This window comes from Protopterus annectens, chromosome 6.part0 (genome assembly GCF_019279795.1).
Source record: "Protopterus annectens isolate FY-2018-M chromosome 6.part0, PAN1.0, whole genome shotgun sequence".
NCBI lineage: Eukaryota > Metazoa > Chordata > Ceratodontiformes > Protopteridae > Protopterus > Protopterus annectens.
Genome location: NC_056737.1, coordinates 1,077,699,044 through 1,077,720,473, shown reverse-complemented (window position 1 = coordinate 1,077,720,473; position 21,430 = coordinate 1,077,699,044). Strand labels below are relative to the sequence as shown.

General features: G+C 43.3%; 1 protein-coding gene across 1 annotated transcript in view; it reads right to left on the bottom strand.

The window, feature by feature from the left end:
* Window positions 1-21,430, bottom strand: part of PSMC1 (proteasome 26S subunit, ATPase 1) — a 561,132-nt gene that overhangs the window by 383,419 nt on the left and 156,283 nt on the right. The window contains exon 5 of the mRNA XM_044074701.1: window positions 17,951-18,136. Coding sequence (XP_043930636.1) covers window positions 17,951-18,136 — 186 coding nt within the window. The remainder of the gene's footprint in view (window positions 1-17,950; window positions 18,137-21,430) is intronic.

The following is a 21,430-nucleotide window of genomic DNA, read 5'->3' as shown; positions in this document are numbered from 1 at the left end:
ATTGAGTTAGTTGATCAGTTTATTAATGAAATACAGATAAATGGTATGGGAATAAAATTTGATGGATTACAGAAAGGTAATAAGGTTAACTTTTTGGATGTAGAATTAATAGGTGATAGTCACCATAAAAAAGTAGTTTCCAAAATTCATAGGAAATTTCCAGAAGGTAATAATATACTACAAGGAGATAGTTTTCATCCCTTGCATACTATTAAGTCTATTCCATATACTGAGTTTATCAGAATAGCAAGATTATGTAGTAATAATAGAGATAGAGATGTAGAATTATATGATAGTTTCCAGAAGTTTAAGGAAAGAGGGTATGATGAAATCAACTTAAAAGAAAGTTTAAATAAAGTCCTGTACAGTAAGAATGAAAAATGTATGTGGACATCTTACAAGAATAGTAATAGAGTAGAGCAATATAAAAATATATATTTTACTACTACGTATTCAGTATTATCGGAAGAAATTATAGATATAATCAAATCAAGTTGGAATATTGTAAAAAAATAAGTAATTGTTTACAACGGAATAAACTTCTGTTTTCTTTCAATAGGGGTAGAAATATCAAAGATTTTATAGTACATAGTAGGTTCCAAAGACCGAAATTAGAGATATCAAAAGGAATAAAGGAAAAAGGTACAGCAGCGTGTGGCAAATGCACTATTTGTAAATATGTGACTCAAAGGTTTGATAAAATTAATGATAAGAATTTTGAGACAAATGAATGTTTTACCTGTAATAGCCAAAGAGTTACATATGCAATCAAATGTACATGTAATAAATTTTACATAGGTGAAACAAAAAGACAATTTTCATGTAGAATAAAAGAACACATAAGGGATGTTAGGAATTATAAAACAACCAGTCCTGTAGCTACACATTTTAATGAAATTCATATGGGTAGTTTAGATGGTTTTCAGGCTACAGTTTTAGATAGTATAGTCTTTAACAAATTTATGAGTGATGAACAAGTTAAATTAGAAGTTATGTACCTACCATAACGTTCCATGTTAGTAGTCTTCTCTCGCCTTCTTTCTTGCTGGATGGGTTCGGAGCCGATCCTCGGCTCCGCACTTGCTTTAGCTCGAGAACTCCTTTTACCAGCTCGAGGCAACCCTATATCCCATGATGCAAGGCGGAACTACCTCAGATCTCGTTTGGTAGCTAACCTACCCTGCTAAAGACTATCCTAACATAATAAGGAACAAAGGTTCCTAAAAGAAGTCCTCATAACAAGGCTCAGGAGGAAACAATCTAATAGGAACTCTTCAAGATCTGTCCAGGCCAGGGGGAAGGAGGGAGGGACGCAAGAAAGAAGGCGAGAAGACAACTAACATGGAACGCTATGGTAGGTACATAACTTCTAAATGTTAAGTTGTCAATCTCACTTCATTCTTGCTGGATGGGACCGTCCCTAGCACCTGTATCCCGGTGGCTCAATGGAACAGACTCTTGAGAACTGTGGAACCAAAACTGGCCCTATCTCTGGATGCCAAATCCAACTTGTAATGAGAGACAAAGGTATGAGGCGTGGCCCAAGTAGCTGCTGCACAAATGGTATCAATGGGAAGTCTATCCTGAAAAGCTGCTGAAGTGGATAGACTCCTTGTTGAGTGTGCTTTTGGCTTAGAAGATAGTTGTTTGCCTCTGAGAGAGTACACATAGGAAATGGTGGAAGTCAACCATCTGGATAAGGTCACTTTAGAAACTGGAAGACCCATCCTGTTTTCTGCATAGGAGACAAACAATTGGTCCAATTTTCTAATTTGTTTAGTTCTATGCAAATAGTATCTGAGCTGACGATGGACATCCAAAAAATGCAGTTTCTGTTCAGCTCTATTGGAATAGTTAGGGAAAAAGACTGGTAAATCTATAGATTGGTTAATATTGGTTTAAGATACAACCTTGGGGAGAAAGGAAGGGTTGGTTCTTAATGATACCCTGTCCTTATGAAAAACCAAATAAGGTGAACGAATGCAGAGAGCTTGAATTTCGGAAACCCTTCTTGCAGAAGTGACAGCCAGTAAAAATATAGTTTTCCAAGTTAATAACTTTAAAGAACATGAGGCAGACGGTTCGAAGGGAGGTAGTATCAAGGATGCCAACATTAAGTTTAGATCTCATTGCGGAGGAGGATGCTTTATAGGTGGTTTTAGGAGAAAAACTCCTCTCAAAAAGGCCTTGCATAATCTATGAGACATGATGTTATTGTCATGCAAGCCAACATGATACTTGGAAATAGCAGCCAGTTGTACTTTGACTGTAGATGACGAGGATCCCGAATGAAAAACCTCCGCCAGGAAATCTAAAACAGAATGTACAGGAGCAGTAAAAGGATCAATATTCCTGGAGTTTGCCCAAATAGAAAAACGTCGCCACTTGCTAGCATAAATAGTCCTAGTGGACGACTTCAAAGAAGACACTAAAATGTCTCTGACTGAGTCAGAAATCATTGGTAGCCTGGTTAGGGAAGGAAGTGGAGCAACCAAGCAGTGAGGTTGAGAGAATGAATGGCCCGGTGCTGCTGACCCGACTGGTGGATCAATAGATCCGGAACTGGGTCCAGATGCCAGGGCTGCACCAGAAGGTGACGATGCAGAGACGGAAACCAAATTTGTCAAGGCCAATATGGAGCAATGAGGATCAATTTGGCTCTCAAAACGGTGGCTTTCTGAATGACTTGTGGAATCAAGGGAAAGGGGGGAAAAGCGTAAAGAAGTCCCCGAGGCCAATTCTGGGTTAGAGAGTCTCTCAGGGGTTGGCCTGGAAGGGGAAATAGAGTGAAATAGTCTGGGCACTTGTTGTTTTGAGGGGTAGCGAAAAGATCGCAACAAGGAGTGCCCCACTTCAGAAAAATCTGATCCACTACAGATTGATTGAGAGACCACTAGTGAGGCATCAGAATAGATCTGCTCAGCCTGTCCGCCAATAGGTTGGACCTGCCGGGGATGTGCGTTGCTATCAGAAACCGCTGAGAAGAGATCGCCCATTGCCAAAGTCTGAGAGCTTCATAACGGATAGGACCTGGTTCCGCCCTGTTTGTTGATGTACCAGACCATGGACATGTTGTCCGTTTGTACTGCAATAGTCCCTGTGGGAAGAAAGTCGTCGAGGGCTTGCAATGTTAAAAGCACTGCTCTCATCTCCAGGACATTTATGTGCAGATGGTATTCTATGGGTTGCCACGTCCCGTGGACCATCCTGCCCTGATAATGCCCCCCCCACCCGATCAGAGAGGCATCCGTAGTGACTGTGGCAACTGGAGGAGGGGGAATAAAGGGTCGGCCCTGATGAAGAAGAGGGGAAGATATCCACCAGCCCAGATGAGCCCTGCACGACTGTGTGACTAAGATTTCGTGTCTCATTGGAAGATTGTGGTACGACCACTGTGTGAATAACATCCACTGCAGGAGATGCATGTGGAAGAGAGCCAGTGGTAGAAGAACAATGGCCGCAGCCATAAGACCTAGAACCTTCAGGACAAATCTGGCTTTGATCTTGTTGCTTTGTAACAGAAGCCGAACAAATTTTTGGATGTCCAGAATTCTTTGATCTGTTAGTCTGGCTAACATTTTGACGGTGTTTAATTCTGCGCCTATAAAGGTGATAGATTGGCAAGGCAGCAGAGAAGATTTTTCGAAATTTACTGAAATTCCCAAATTCCTGCAAAGCTGTAGGGTGTAGTCTCTGGACTGAAGAAGCTGACACTTGGTGGTGGCGGAGAGGAGCCAGTCGTCCAAATAAGGAAACACCTGGAATCCAAGACGTCTCAGGTGAGCTGTGACCACTGCCATGCATTTGGTAAACACTCTGGGGCTGAAGTGAGGCCAAAGGGCAGTGCTCTGAATTGGTAATGACTGGTCCCTAGCCAGCGGAGAAACCTTCTGGAGCTCCTATGAATCTTTATGTGATAGTACGCATCCTGAAGGTCTATAGAGCACATCCAGTTGTCCTTGCCCAGAAAGGGCAGAATGGACTGAAGCGCGACCATCCGAATCTTGCCTTCTTGACAAATCTGTTTAGATTGCTCAGGTCTAATATTGGTCTCCAATCTCCGTCCTTTTGGGGACCAAAAGAATCTTGAGTAGACGCCGATCCTACCTGGTCTGCCGGCACTGTCTGGACGGCTCTTTTCTAGGAGTTTTGAAACCTCCTGTTCTGCCAAATCCCTTTGACCGGGTGAGATGTTTGGAAGGGATTGTAGAGGTACGGAAACCTTTCAAGGGATTTTGTAACCCTCGGATATAATCGACTGTACCCACTTCTAGGGATAGGGATTGCCAGGCTTCTGGGTACAGTGAAATCCTTCCCCGACTGCCTCCAAGGGTGGACATTCGGCAACACCTCAGGGATGCTGAAAGGGCTTCTCAGGAAGAGACTCCCTGTTGCCCTGGTTCTGAGGACCCCCTGCCTCTAGGGCGGCGTATTATTGTTACCCCTCTGCCTCTGGGGTAAACTGACCACGTGTGTCCGTGTAGCTCCTTGGGCTTTACGGAACCACCCCTTCTGACCCTTGGGATATGGTCTAGAAGGAGTGGAAAATTGACTCCAACGGCAGAAAGAGTTTTACCGTCCTGCTCATACCTGGTCAAGGTATCCTTCACCTGAGGTCCGAACAAAGCCGAACCATCAAAGGGGTATTAGTGAAGGACGCCTTAAAGGGGTCCAAAAATTACACAGCCGCATCCAGGCTTGGCGCCTAAGAGCAACTCCTGTGCCTGGCTCCATCGGCCGCATAAGATATGAGCCGCATGGAGGAGTTAGATATGGAATTCAGGATAGCAAGCTGTGAGGCAATCTTTTCCTGAGCCCCAGCAGCAGAAGGATCCTGGACTACTTCACCCAGTTCTTTGAGAATATCTCTGAAGCCTGGTGAAGTGACAAAGATAATTCAGCGAACGATAGCAAAGGTCGCTGAAGAAAACATCCGCTTTCCATACCTGTCCATGGTCCTAGAATCCTTGTTAGGAGGATGGACAGGTACTGAAGGATCCGCCAGTTCCTTCTTAGTGGCCGCCACCACCATAGCATCCACAGAGACACCTTTGGAAAGGAACTGTTTATCCGGCCGTAATGAATTTGGATGGTCTTCTGGGGACAGGTTCCACAGAATCTGGAGCACGCCTTCCGAGCCACTATCTGCATAAGTGGGTCGAAGGCGGAGACACCCAGGAGGTGGAGGGTCGGGATCCAAAAGCCTCCAGGTATACCGACTCATCCTCGGAGGGGTCAATGGAGGGCCAATTCCCTCTCTGTTTGAGGAGCTCAAGGATGTCTGAAAAGGAGACATCCTCAGAGGGGACCGTGGGGAACCCTCCCACTCATCTAAGTCGGTATCAGATGTAGTAGACTCAGGGAGTCTGTGTGCTTCCTCTTACACGCCCTCTTCTGAGGGGTTCCCCTGCAGGATCAGGAGAAACCTCGGAAGAGGAGGAAATTCCCAGTGGGGAAACCTGGGGCGATGGATCCCTGGGCCTGTGAGCAAGAGGCTGGCAAGAGGCATCTGCAGGCACTGATGAGGGAGGAGCTAGAGGGATGGACCGTTGACCAGGCTCAGAGGCCAGGACACTCCTCATCACCTCAAAGGCTCCTCCCTGGGAGGCCGGAATATCCCCGCCCAAGAAACAGGAATGCCCGGCTCCAAAGAGAGAAGGCTCGAGGTCGATGTCGGCGCCGAAGCTTACCAAAGCCGAAGCCCCGAGAGGGAGAGCCGGGTCGGACAAGGGTCCGATGCCACTAGCCCCTCGAGCAGACAGTGGAAACCCGACGACCGGATCCCTCCAAGGAAGGTCTCAAGGAGGAGATCGGAGCCGAGGACGACGGAGCCGAAGGATGTATCGGCTCGCATCGTAAACAGTCGCTGTCCCGAAGCTCCGCCCAACTCTGGTGTGGAGTCGGAGGAGGAAGTTCAAGGATTTGGGCTATAGCCGAAGTCTGTTGAGACGGGCTATGGAGCATTTGGGCCAGTGCCTGAGACTTCAACAGCCTGCTTACCACCCTCTCTAAGTCGTGGTCAGACAGCCTGGAAGATCTCGAAGATCGGCTCCGATGGCTCTGCTCCGACAAAAGAGGAGACCCCGGAGCCGAGTGGATACTCAGTATTGAAGGAGACCGAGATCTCTTTCGGGTCGAAGCCATCGGAGCCGAAGTCCCCTGAACTCCAGATGGAGCCGAGGTTTTCTCGGCTCCGATGCTGGATAAAGTGTCGGCTCCAGCCGGAGCCTACAAGGCCACAGTAGTTAAGGTATCGGAGCCAGCCGGCGCCGAACCTACTACATCAACAGTAGATGCATCGGTTCCAGCCGGAGCCGATCTCGGCTCCGACGGAGCCGGAGCCACCGGAGGAGGCTTGGATACTGAAGCCTGAACCTTCGGTGGCTTAGGAGGTTTCCCTGACCCTGATTTAGGGGGAGAACCTTCTGGCTTAAGTAAGCCTCGGAGGATAAGTTTGTTCCTCCTCTCCTGCAGGACTCTCTGGCTAAAAGCATGACACAACGCACAGGAGTCCTGCAGGTGCACAGGCCCCAGGCAATAAACACAAGAAGTGTGACCGTCTGTCAGAGACATTTTCTGACAGCACTGGTCACACTTCTTGAAGCCTGAGACCTTGCCTTCCCTAGACATGACCTAGGAGTTAATAACACACACAAACCCCAACAAACACACAAATTAAACCCCTAGACACAACACACAGGAAGGGAATGACCAATGGGGTTGTAGGCCTAAATACAAACTTTAGACTAAGGTTATACAAAGGTTATAAAAAAATTGAAATTAAGGGAATAGGGTGGGCTGTAAATAACTACAGACTAGACTATGACTAAAGGGGGAAAAAAAAAATCCCTAACTAAGCTCTTCTGATTTTACCAAGAAAATCACTTACCTCAGCTGGCAAAGGAGACCTCTATCGCTAAGCGGCAAACGAGATCTGAGGTAGTTCCGCCTTGCATCATGGGATATAGGGTTGCCTCGAGCTGGTAAAAGGAGTTCTCGAGCTAAAGCAAGTGAGCCGAGGATCGGCTCCGAACCCATCCAGCAAGAATGAAGGCGAGATTGACAACTTAACATCAACTATTAAGGAAAAAAGAAGCATTTTTAATTTTGAAATTCAATACTATGTTTCCTGTGGGATTAAATCAAGAATGTGTCTGGAAAAGTTTTGTGTAAATATGTATATATGGGTTTGTGTCTTTTTAAGAAGAAGTGTTTAGGAAGCTTGTTATATAAGTAATTAATTAATTATTCTATTAAGGTTCAGTATATATGGACCTAAAGTTTTTTAAGGTTTGTACTCTGTTAAAGGCTTTTGGCCGAGGCGCTAGAGATTTCGAAGCTGGTGTTCTAAATAAATTCCTACTACGGAGTTGTTGGATTGCTGTTTGTGGTTTTTACTAAGTGACAAAATGCTTCTACATCGTTAAAAATATCTTCATCAAAAAAAAAAAAACAGGGACATAGTTTAATCCTTTATTCAACAATTGTTTTTCCACATCTGTTAATTCAACATGAGATATATTATGAGCATTGCACATATCTCTTGATGTGGTATCAGTACTCAAAGCAAGGTTTCTACGTTGTCTATTGTGCCTATACTTTCTTCCACCCCTACGCTGGCCATGCCTAAAGGGGGTTCCACATTACACTGTTTTTTAGGAATGAGTGACCCCTGAGTGTGAGTATATTCCAGGTTTGTGGCTGAGGAATCCTCCCCCGAAGTACTGCTATAACTAGTTTTGCACTTTTTTAAAATGGATCTGGGACTCTTCCTTTTATGTCTAGGTGTAAAGGTATCTGCATTGAGAAATTTAACACTCCTTTTGGCCCCAAAGGGCCTACCCTGTTGGTAGTCACTCATATCTCTATTAAATTTAGAGATTTTCTTATCTTTAAGTTGCTTTTCTAACGAAAACAAATATTTTGTTAATTTGTCGAAACGTGTTGTGTTAAAGGTTTCACCTTCGTAAACCTTCACCTCCTCACAAACCAAATTTAACTTCAGAAATATTAAACTCAATCGTTCTATCATAAGATGCCAAAATATTAAAACCCATACAGGCACTCTGTTGTGCCTTTGCCCAGTCTCCAGCCAAGGTGTCATCTACATGTCCCACCAGTGGCTGCAATCTTATTCTTAATCCCCGAGGAGTAATATTTTTCACCTGATAGGCTTTAAATAATTTTAAATGCCATACATTGCTACGGAGTGTTTTCATACTTTTAGTAAGTTTGTTAAAAGATAAACTACACATATGGGCTGGGTCACTGATGTTGGGATCCATCAAGCTTTCTCGCATGTCCTCTACACCAAAAGCCTGTAAATCATTCTTATCCACAGATAGGCTCTGTAGAATAGTTATCAGGTCCATCATGAAATTCACCAATCACAAAAATGTTGTTTGTCTCCCCAAAATAGTTGTTGATCACAATTACCAAAAAAAAAAAAAAAAAAAAAAAAAATATATATATATATAAAATATAAAAATACACTGATGTTTAATAACAATAAACAACAGGAGTTGGATCATTAAACTGGGTGGATTGTTTTCTCCAGGTCTTAATGACCACTTATAAACTTAATTATGGAATTTATGCTTAATTAATGGGCTAACTAGATAGCTACATATACAGATTTGCATTGGTGCATTCTGTATTTGTCACTGAGGAAGGCATTTTTGCTGAAACCGGTTTGACTGTTTTGGTGTGCCATAATAAGTCTTCCAGACTGACTAACTCTTTTGGTGCTGGCCGTTTTTTTGGAATCACTGTAAACTAGTCAGCAACACTTTACTGAGGATCCTCAAACTTTACAAACATGTCTCATTACTTAAATTCTAGTGAAATTATGACAACAGGAGAGACTGGTGAGAATTAAAAGGAAAACTCCACCCTTCAATGTTATGAAATGTATCCCACAGTTATTTACCCTGGAATGTCACCCACATGTTGTTTAACACTGAGAAAGCTTCTGCCACCTTTCAGCTCTTAGTTTCTACCCATTTCTGGCTGATGATCTTCTGATGAAGCATGCGCATAGCATGCGAAAGCGCTTATCCTGTTATTTGTACTACAATAAAGAAGGTCTTAAGGAATTGTTCTCGTGGTGTATCCTTACAGTTGTTTGCCAATATTGTTTCTACCCATTTCCCTAACACAGTTTTTTCTCCCATTTACATTTATTTTACCGGATGGGGCAGTGGTGCAGCGATTGCATTGTCACTTCACAGCAAGAGGTTTTCCAGTTCGATCCTCAGCTGGGGTGCCTTTTGTGTGGAGTCTGCATGTCCTCCCTGCATTTGTGTGGGTTTCCTCTGGGTGCACCGGTTTCCTCCCACGTTACAAAGACGTGTCTGGAGCGTTTCTCCCTGGGCCTCCACTGAAAATTGACTTTGTCCCAAGTCGGACTGTCCCCGGTAAACAAACGTTAAATAAATTAAATAAATAAATAAATAATAAGACCATGCTGTTTTGGAATGGAATCTGTCTCAGCCTACATGACTTAGGCAAGACAGGGTAAATTCTGTAGCTTTTAGAGCTGGTTGCTGCCCACAATTACACATCGGCAGACTGCCCTGTTGAAGTCAGTAAAGGGATATAAATCTGCTAAAGTAAATGCTTTCAACTGTTGCAGAATTTTTTATATGAAGAAAGGAGATGAGTTATGATGCAGTGTATAAATAAGATGGTAACTACTTTGATTTTTGGCCAGTGGAATCTTTCACTCAACTAAATCATTAAGCACAGTAAGTAACATACAGGCAGATTTTTTTTTAGCCTTTATTAGTTCTTTGAAATAAGTTTCAGTCATGAGATTACGAAGCGGACTACTTTCACATCCTGCAAGTGAATAGCAGAGGGAGGTTATTGCATTTTCACTACAACAGAGGAACACAGTTATGTGGTAATGGTTAAGTAACATAAAAGTGCACCTTCCAGTTGAAAACACTGAACGCAAAGTGATGAGGACACACTCAAGCAGCACATCTTCTGTTTCAAGAACATGAACACAAGATTGCATATGTTCAGTTTAAAGATGGTTTGAACACTCAAGAGTGAGATTTCACTGTAAACATACTGACATCAGTATTTTAGTTTTCTGTACAGCACAGTGAAAAAGCACTACATTACCACAATCGAGGATTATGGTTAAAATACCACTAATAAAGAGGTTCATATATTCGCAATTTGCTACAAGGCAACAGAACAGATAAGCCTTTTTGAAGGCTATCAGGCACAATCCCACTGATACACTCACTAGTTACTACCCTAGTCTCCAAGAGATAGGGGACTAAGTTTCCAGTAAATTTTTAGTTTCCCCATCCTTTTGTCTAAGTTGGATTCGAAAAGAAGGAGGAGCACACCTTGCTAGACAGAGGCAGATAATTCTTTGGGAAAGGTATACATCATGTCCCTTGATCTTGTAATTGTGTCACTATCAGGTTTATGAATATGCAAGAGATCAAGAAGGGTTGGGTCATTTATAGCCCTGTCGGGCAGGCCTAGATTATCTACCTCAAAGGAGTCTGGAGGAGACATAGAAGAGGAACAAGATTTTCAGATACTCTGTGTAATTTAAGGTATTCCTACCAGATTTTTTTTTTCTAGTGAGGAGCTTAAGTTAAAACAAAATATTTGGATATGTGCACATCAAAGGGCAGTACAAGCCTGAAGAGTGAGGACTACAGGAGAATGAACGATGACCTCTTCTGACCAAGAGGAGGTGTCTTTGGTAATCAGCTGGATGACGTAGAAGGCCAGAGGAGTCAGAGTGGTCAACAGACAGCTCATTACTCACAAAGCTGCCTACGCCTTGGCCTTGACTGACCATGTCTACATTAAGAGAGTGTCATTTGCAGGGTAGATGTGAGTGTATTCCAGTTTCTTCAATGAGTGTGTGTATGTGTATGTGCATATGTATATATGTGTGTGTGTGTGTGTGTGTGTGTGTGTGTGTGTGTGTGTGTGTGTGTGTGTGTGTGTGTGTGTGTGTGTGTGTGTGTGTGTGTGTGTTCACAGGTTGGTACTAGGCTATCGGCCCTAGGGCCTATACAAGCCTAGCCATAACAAATCCCTGGACATTTCTTCCCACAATATTTACCTCCCTGGACCCCTGTCTAGCAGGGTGACTGATGTGATCCCTGGGGTGAATTTCCCATCTCCCATCCAATCGTCAAGGTTCCTTTTGAAGAGGGCCAAGGAGGCGCTGTGCTTGACATGAATGGGCCGTCTATTCCAGAGTAGGGGGAGTCTCTGGGTCAGGAACCTATCCCTCCAGCATGTGTTGTTCATTGTGATGCCAAGGTTTAGATCCCTGGAGCGTGTGGCTCTGAGGGTTTGGGATTTCTTTAAGTGGAGCATGTCCTAACAGCTCAGGGTTTCACATGTCCTTGTATGTTAAGCAGAGATCGCCTCTGAGTAGACGATATGCCATAGAGTATAGCTGGAGCTTTTTTAGACGGTCAGCACAGGGCATCTGCTTTAGGCCTGTGATTCTTTTAGTGAGGTACTTGTGCGGCCTTTCCAGCTGTTGCAGATATCTTGTAAGGTACATACCAAACTGGGTGTTGTATTCTATAATGGGTCTAATGAGGGATGAGTACAGTGGGACAATGACCTCCTTTTTTCTGGATGAAAAGCCCTTAGTGATTAGGTGTGCCACATAGGACTTCCTGACTGTTGTGGTGATGTGGTTATCAAAGGTGAGACCACCGTTCACCTGTGTCCCCAAGTCTCTCATCACACTTTCGGTGTTTAGTGTACTGCCATCTATGTGGTAATTCATGGGTACATACAGTTCTTCCCAAAGGGGATAACTATACATTTCTTGGCATTAAGCTTGAGCCCATGGCTCTGGCACCAAGCATGTTTCTGTTAAGGCCCTTTGTAGAATATTCACATCATTTGGGGATTCAATAATGGCTCCCAGTTTGCAATCATCTGAGAAATTTGTTAGCCAGAATTCCTTAGTGTTGCCCTGTACTTCAGTAGATACCAAACAAGAGCGGTCCCAGGACTGAACACTAAGGTATTCCACTTGTCTGGAGCTGGATTTGGAGTCTGCTACTTTCACAGTCTGGGTTCTGTCAGTAAGCCAGTTAGCAACCCATCGAGTGACGTAGGGATTTATGCCCAGCTTAGTAAGTTTATCTATGATTCCAGAGTGGGGGATGGTGTTGAAGGCCTTGGCGAAGTCCAGAGAGGCTGTGTGGACTGCCTTACCCTCGCCCACAGCTCTGGAGACCGATTTGAAGAAGTCACTCAGGTTCAGGAGACAAGATCGGCCCTTAAGAACCCAAACTGGGTGGGGTCCGGTGTTTGAAGGTTGCCAATGTCTTTGTTTATAAGTTCCATGATAATGCGTTCCATGCCCTTGCAGATAAGGCTCAGACTGATGGGGTGGTAGTTCCCGGGATCCAAGGAGGATCCCCCTTGTGGAGTGGGATAAGAGTAGCTGTAAACCACTCAGTAGGTACGAAGCCTGAGGTAAGGCTATGATTAAACATGGCATTTAGGTGAGGTGCCAGTTCATTTTGTGGTTCATGTAGTATACAGCCCGGGATGTCATCTGGTCCCATGGATGCTGTATTCTTAGCTGTGGAGAGTGCGACTTCTACCTGTGTGGCTGTGATTACCAGAATTTGGCAATCTTTTGGTATTGAGATGGGCCTTTTAGGGAGTGAGAGGGGGGGGTGAAGTTGGCACTAAATCGATCTGCCAGGATATTGGCAATATTCTTGGAATCAGTATATTTAATGCCATTCTGTTGTAGCTCAGAGCAGATCTGAGCATTTCCATTTAGATTCTTGACATAACTATATAGAATGCCTTGTGTTTGTCTTTGGAATCTTTGGCTATTTTATTTTCGTAACTAGTTTGAGGATTTTATGAGGGATCTCGGCTTCTTACGGAGGCTGGTAAGGGAGCTTTTTGCATGCTGGGATTTTCCTCTTTTCTGCAACAGTTTCTTCCTTCTGTTTTATAGCTTGTTTATGGCAGGGGACCACCAGATTGGCTTCCTTTTTTGGAGGAGAGCGTCTTGGTTCTATTCGGGATGGCAGGATTCATGTACGAATGGATGTGCTCATACAGTGCCTTGGTGTAGGATTCAGCAGTCGAACTTTCAGCTCCAATCTGTGTGTGTGTTTTTCTGCTTTAGACCAGGACACCATGAGTCTGTCCAAGTTGGGCCTTTTTGGAGAATAAGAGTGCCTTCAAGGGAGCTGACGGCTTCAAACTCGCAGTCATCCATAAACTTGGTTATGCAGAGGACTTTAGTGCCAGAGCTGATATAACTGAAGAAGTTGGCAAAAGAGAAGTGGTCCCAAAACAGAAAAATGGTACATGGCACTAGGATCCACCACATAACACAAGCACTCAGGTCACTCCAAGGCAAGTACAAATATGACTCAGTCATTGTCCATGCTGGTGTGAATGACCTGAGACGTACCTCCCTGGACTACATGAAAAGAGACAGAGGAGCTCTCTGAGCATGTAGCCCAGGCCGGTATGACCCTGACCTTGAGTAGCATCTTACCCTCACCAAGAATGATGCCACAATATGAAGACAAGATGATCAATTTCAACAATTGGCTTTAAGTATTGGTGTCATTCAAAGGGGATCCAATGCCTGTCAGCCTGGGATGACATGCTCGACAAGCCACGATGCTTCGCTAGGGACGGCTTGCACCCGTCACCCCTGGGCTTTCGGATATTGGCAAAGGCTCTTGCTACCCCCATAGTGCCTTTTTTAGGCAAGGCTCAAAAGACAAACACATCTCCATAGGTATCACAAGGGATAAGAAACTAAGAGTAATGCTACTCAACGCCAGAAGTCTAAACCTCAAGATGCACGCACTCAAAACTCTCCTTAGCATGGAGAACATTGATATCTGTGCAGTAACAGAAACCTGGTTCAAGGCTCCCGAGAGCACCCCAGCACTACCAGGTTATACCTCATACCATGCTGGAAGGGGAGTATCAATATTCGTCAAAGATACCCATACCTCCAGGTTGGTGGACAGCACGAAGCATCAGAGACTATTCATGTGCAACTAACAGTGGGTAAAACTGCCTTCCAGTTTATAGCCTGCTACAGACCACCCTCCCAAACCCAGGAACCCCACTTGGCCTTCCTGAGAAGGCTGGAAAATATGAAGGTCTCTCTAAACACCATTATATTGGGCAACTTCAACTACCCAAACACAGACTGGGAGCATTACTCTAGCTCCAACACCCTAGCCCAAAGGTTCCTAGAATTTATAAACTCAAATGCTATGGAACATCTTGTTACCACTCCCACAAGAGGGGAAAACATACTGGACCTGATCATCACCAACATGGGGACTCTATGCTCCGGACCAGAAGTGTATCCCTCACTGGTAAGATCAGACCATAAACTAATCTCACTGGATATTCACATCCCGACCCCACCCCCTGCCCAGAAAACCACACTGAAAAACTTCTCTAAAGCAAATTTCACACTCCTCAAAACCGAGGTGGAATCCTTCAAAGCCCCCGGGCCTGTGGAAAATACAGCCCAGACCGCAGAATCCTTTATAAACGCATTCTATGAACACCTTCAGGAATGCATGGATCATGCAATCCCAAATAAAACCAAGACCCAATCCTCCAAATGCAGACGCCCTGTCTGGAGGACCACAGTCATAAACAAACTATACAATAAAAGGAGGAAGCTACTACATGATAGAGCAAAATCCCAAAAGGGAAAGGCATCTCTGTTCAGTATTAGCAAAAAACTACGGGCACTCATAAAATCGTCTAAGACCAGCTTCAAGAGAAAAATTGCACAGTACACTAAGGATAATCACAAGGCTTTCTTTAGTTATGTTAGGAACCTGGGTGGGAATTCCCAGATATGCTCAGAATTAGTCCAAAATGACAAAAAATACACCGAACCCACAGACATTGCCAATATCCTAGCTGACAGGTTCAGCAAACTCCCCACCAAAAGGGCAAATATCTATCCCAGCAGAGTGCTGCCCCCCTGACATCTCAGATGCTCAGGTAAGAGCCGCCCTCTTCTAGGCAAAAAACACAGCATCAATGGGACCAGACGGTGTCCCGGGCTGCATCCTACATGAACTCCAAGAAGAGCTAAACCCAAACCTAAAACTACTGTTCAATCTCAGCCTTACTATAGGATATGTAACCAAAGAGTGGCGTACAGCAACAGTGGTCCCTCTCCACAAAAGTAGTGCCTCAACGGATCCTGGAAACTATCGCCCCATAAGCCTGACTAGCTTGGTCTGCAAAGATATGGAAAGGATCATCATGGACCTCATAAATAAAGATATTGGGGACATACAGACACTGGATCCTACCCAGTTCGGCTTTGTTAAGGGCAGATCCTGCCTCCACCTGGTTGATTTCTTTGAAAGAGTCACCAAGTCCATTGTCGAGGGGAAGGTGGTCCACACAGCCTACCTGGACCTCGCGAAAGCCTTTGATACAATACCCCACTCGAGCATTATAGTTATAGCATTATAGCTCAAGGACAGAACCCACATGGTTAGAATTGCTGGAGCCATGTCAGACTCCAAACCAGTTACAAGTGGCGTCCCACAAGGCTCAGTCCTGGGACCTCTCTTGTTCGGTATATATTTCTCGGAGGTACAGGCCAACATGGAAGGACTGTGGCTGACCAAGTTCGCAGATGACTGCAAACTGGGCACCATAATAGACTCTCCAGCCGACACAAGCATCCTCCAAAAGGGCCTCATAGAAACAGGCAACTGGTGCCAGAGCCATGGCCTCAAGCTAAATGCCAAAAAGTGTATAGTCATCCCCTTTGGCAAAACAAAGTGCCCACAAATTACCACATAGGTGGTAATCCATTAAGTATGGAAGAAGTAATTAGGGACCTGGGGACCCAAGTTGATAGCAATCTCTCATTTGACAACCACGTGGCAAAGTGGTTAGAAAAACATTTTATATAGCCCACCTAATCATGAAGGGATTCACATCTAGATCAGGGAAGGTCATCGTGCCTCTTTACTCATCCCTCATCAGGCCCATAATTGAGTACAATGCCCCTTTTGGGATGTACCTTACCAGACACCTGCAGCAACTGGAAAGACCCCAAAAGTACCTCACCAAGAGGATCAAAGGGCTCAAACAGATGCCATACGCTGCCCGGTTAAAGAAACTCCAGCTCTACTCAGTGGCATACCGCCTGCTCAGAGGCGATCTGTGCCTGACATATAAAGCCATGTCCAACCCGGAATTAATGGACATGCTGCACCTCAGAAAATCCAAATCCCATCGAACTACGCTGCCGAGAGACTTGAACCTCAGCACTGAAATAAATAGGACATGCTGGAGGGACAGATTCATAACCCAGAGGCTCCCTTCACTCTGGAATAAAATCCCAGTCCAGGTTAGGCAGAGTCCCTCATTGACTCTCTTCAAGAGGAATCTTGATGAGTGGATGGGAGATCGTAGGTTTACCCCGGGTATCACCTCTGTGTCACTGTTAGACAGAGGCACAGTATACTAACCTCAAAAAAGGGCATAGCAAAATTAATTTAAAATGGGTGGCGAAAGCCAAACACACTCTGGCTAGGCTTATAAATGCCCTAGGGCAGATAGCCTAATATGAACCTATGAACCACTAGTGACATAACTTCGTAGATAGCATGCCACTAACTCGAACAGAGTGGGACCAACTGGTCAGCCATTTGACAATCTAATGGGTGATAAAGGATTTATATAGAGTTTGACCAGTTTGGCAGAAAGTAGGAAGGCTACCTAAAACAGCTTGGAGACACACTGCTACTGAATACTTTTAACTTTAAGATCATACACATGATTACTGTTCACCGCTTTCCAGTAAATCTGAAACTGTCATTTGACAATATCCAACGACATTTATTTAGGAAGGAACATTATCGTTAAAAGACAAGCACTCAGCCAAGTGAACTACGAGTGTTCTTAGTTAAGGCACGGAAGAGTCTACTGGCACAAATTCAATACCAGTTGATCTACAATTTGGAGAGGTCTACGATGAAGTACCTCTCAGAGTTACGACTGCTACTGCTTTATGGACAATGGCTACCCAAGTAGAATCTAATAGCTTATTCTACTGACAGCTTTGTTTTTCCATCTAAGCCGCCACTCTGGCTGAACAGCAATATACAGTAATTTTACATGACATTGGGGGACTGTCATCTGTCAACGGAATATGACTAATCCGTGTTCATTTTTTTTCCGATTTAAGGCATAAGCATGGGCTTTTCCTGTTGTCAAGCCATCTTCATTTTCCCTCTCTCCTGATTAATATAAAAAATATGAGTAGCAGAGTAATTTGGTCTATTGCTTTCTGCACTCTGTAATTTTTTATGGTATTTTTCTTTCTTTCTTTCTGCTGTTAAAGTCTAAGGTTACACACAGTTTTATGATGTACAACCAACTTAATAGCTACTTGTGGATACATTAAATGTGTACTCCACTTCATCTTCTGTGTCATCTGTGGCCCAGACCTAGTTCACACTTTCCCAGTCAAAAAATAAACACACCTACAAACCTGGCACTTAGATTTTGTTTTTGCTGTCCCACTTCTACTCGGAGAACAAACAAATACAGTAAGTCATCTAAAAAACAAGTCCCTTGACATTGTACTCTTGATGCCCCAGTTCTAAACGATTGCTGTAACTTGAAACTTTATTCTTTACTACAAGATAGGAGCTGCTCTGGTACAAGACAAATTGGTAGACACACGCAACTGAAATGTATGACAGACTATATATACATATACAAACACACACACACATATATATATATATATATATATATATATATATATATATATATATATATATATATATATATATATATATATATATACACACACACACACACACACACACACACACACAAAAAACAGGACAAGACATTCCATTATTTGACTTTCCACTATTACACATTTTACCTTGTGATTAAGGAGGACAGAACAGCCAGGTTCTAGCAGATCTTTGTCTACAAATGACAAAATACTGACATAGTGCTCAGATCCCACTGAAGTAGAAACAATTGCGTGGTTATCATCAATGATTTCCTCCAGGGTCCCCACAGACATGGGAGTACCCCTCAAGTCATCAACCTTGGATCGCTCTTCCTGTAATAGAGAAAACAGACAATTAAAACAGAGAAATATAGAAATATTTTCGGCAGCTACAAACTCTGACAGATGCAGTCCAAATACTATTAAAAAGCCAGTTCCTCAAATGACACATTCTCTCCCATCTATTTCTCTAGTCATTAAGAAGAGCTATTATTGTATCCAGGAACAGAAGACGACAGCCAGTCTTCTGCCAAATGACCAAAAATACACCAATGCAGTCAGTGCAGTGGTGTAGAAGTATAAATACCCAACTATGCCATAAGTGGCCTGGGTTCAATCAAGGTCCAAGCATTTGTCGAGCTGGCAGGGAGGGATGAACATGCCCATCTCAGAGGGGAAGGTATTCATCTATGCGCACCCAGTAAGGAGGTGTGGTCCACAGAGGGGAGAAGCCTTCAGATACAACAGACAAATGCAAGGGAAGATGGGACAGTAAGATTTAGGTGATAAATTAAAAAAATCCCTAGGTGGAAGCAGTCAATGGCACAACCCCCCAAGGATACTCTTGGGTTTTGTGCTGGCCTCAGCCTTACAATAGAGATAGTCCAAGGCAGTAGGAGGGACTGGCAGACCCAGCAATGGACAACAGCATTGAAGTAGCTGGAAAGAACAAAGCAGCAGGGGAACAAAAAAATGCACTGGTTCATTTGACAAATTGAGTGAGCAACTATTATCAAACCTAAACATACACAATTTCAATACCCCATTCCTTTACAGACAGAAAGCAAACAAAAAAAAAAAAAACAAAAAACAAAACAAAAAAAAAAAAAATTCAGGCAGCATTTTCATTGTGATTATAAAAAGAACATTTAAAGTTCTGCTAATGACCACATCTGGTACTTTTTTGTATGTGTTGACTGTTATTTTTCATTGAGCTTGGTAGGTGCCACTGGAAAAAAAAGTATAAGTAAAAATCCCAAGTGCAAGTTTCTGCCTTAGTTTGATCACTAACTACTAGGATAGCTCTGCAGAAATTTGCAGCATTCACTGTCTGCACCTTAAATATGCAGTATTAAGCTATCAGCAACGAAAGTAACATGATAAACCAATTAGTACCACCACAGATTTATAAGACAACTTCCAAGAGCTCTGCTACGCTGGAAGATTAAGAAAATGCAAACTTTTAACAGTGCTGAATGTTAGCTTGCGCTGCACACGAAACACAGCAAATAGCTGCTAAAGGTATATGGTCAAACTAATGAGGCAGATGAAAGGACAAATGCAAGAAACTATGAGTAAACAGGAATTATAAAATAAAATGTTAAATGTTAGCTATGCAAGGTTTACTGGTACCAGGCAATATACTTTTGAGTGTCGGTATAATTATTCACATTCCTACTTGCAATTATTATCAACTGTGCTGTTTAATAAAGGAAAGAAAAAGGGCATCACGTTTCACATGAAAAACTTGTTCTATAAGAAAGGCATTTTTAGACACACTACTGGATTCTGGAAGGAAAGTATTTTGACGGTTTCTAATTACATTAGTCACAGACAATTTTGCTCTGCAGTTTATCTACTGCATTCTGCAAACACTGCCTTGAGCTTTCAGGTTTCTTTCCCAAACATTATGGTCTGACATGCTTTGTATGAATTACCACTACATTTGTTACCAGTTACCTTATTCCACTGGTCGAACTCACAATTTATAAAATAAAAACAATATTTTCATGCATACTGAATATCTACTAACAGCAGATTTATTTTGAAAATTAAACAATTATGGACAAACACCAAAAAAGCTGAAAAATAAGCTGTAAAAGAGAGTAGTGTGACCAGTATAACTGCATGGTATAGAAACCTGGCTAGTGAAGACACATCAGATAAGGAAAGTGGCGGTGACAAAGTGCTCAAGACAGGTCGTAAGACGCACAATGTGAGGTACACAAAGAAATTCGAACATTAGAGTAGACCCCCAAGTAGCTCCAACTGCACAGAAGGCCAACAAGTAGACTACGGTGATTTACGCACATGTGTTAAGAGAAAACAAGAATCTGAAGATGATGATTTGGGACAGACAGGAAGAAGGTAACTACAAACCCATTAGTCTGACTACTATGGAAAGCCATGGAACAAATTTTATAGGCAACCTTCAGACACTGGAACCTACCCAGTTTTTCTTTGTCAAAGGAGGGTTGTACCTATTAAATCTGGTGGACACCTTTGGAAAGGTCACCAAGGCAATGGGGAAGGGCTAAAATGGTAGTGATCACCTACCTCAACCTGGCCAAGGCATTCAACACAATTCTGCACTCTGGCATTGTTGACAAGCTCACCAAATTGGGCATAAACCCTTATGTAACATATTGATTGCCAGCTGGCTCACAGATATGATCCAGGAAGTCAGGATTAGTGAGACCACTTCCAGAAAGAGAATGGTCACCAGTGGGGTCCCTTAAGGCTCCATGCTAGGCCTGCTTCTTTGGTATCTACTACTCAAGAGGTCAAGGCAGACATCAAGGGCCTTTGGCTGACAAAGTTCACAGATAGCTGCAAACTAGGAGCTATCGCAGATTCCCCCATGACACCAATAAGGGTTTGGTTTAACACAAATGACTGTTGCCAAAGTCATGGCTTAAAACTGAATGCCAAGAAAATTATTATACTACCTTTTGGGAAACCAGCTACCCAGAGAAATTATTTCATAGATATTAAACACCCCCTAAGAATTAATCCCAGAAGGTAGGGATTTGGGAACATGTGTAGATGGTAATCTGGCCTTTCACCAACACTTGGCCACGGTAGTAATAGATATTCTGGGTCACTTAACGAGAGTATGGCATCCAGGTTCAGGAAAGTCATAGTGCCCCTTTCTGTCCCTCTTTGGATCCATCATAGACTATAATGCCCTCTGTCATGTACCTGACAAGCAACAACTATAATACCTGCAAAGGTACCTTACCAAAAGAATCCAGGGCATAAACACAGGTTAAGGTGATCGAATAGGACCGTATCTCTATACTCGTCTCCTACAGACTACTGAGAAGCAGTCTGTGAGTGATGTACAACGCATCCTTGGATGCAGCTTTGAAGAAACTCGCATATCTGCAAAATGAGTAAACATCAGAAATGCATATATGTAATAACTTAAATGTCTGACAACTGCACAGATTTAATCATCTGAGCTGTAGTTGCTGTGGTAGAAGGTTTGATACTATGAATCCTCATTTTCCTACTTTGGTTAAGTGATTTCCCCTGAAAAAGGGAATGTGTACACAGCAGGCCTATCAGGTTAACAACTGGATATTTGTGGCAGTTTGCACAGAGGACTAAAGCTCTGACCTGATA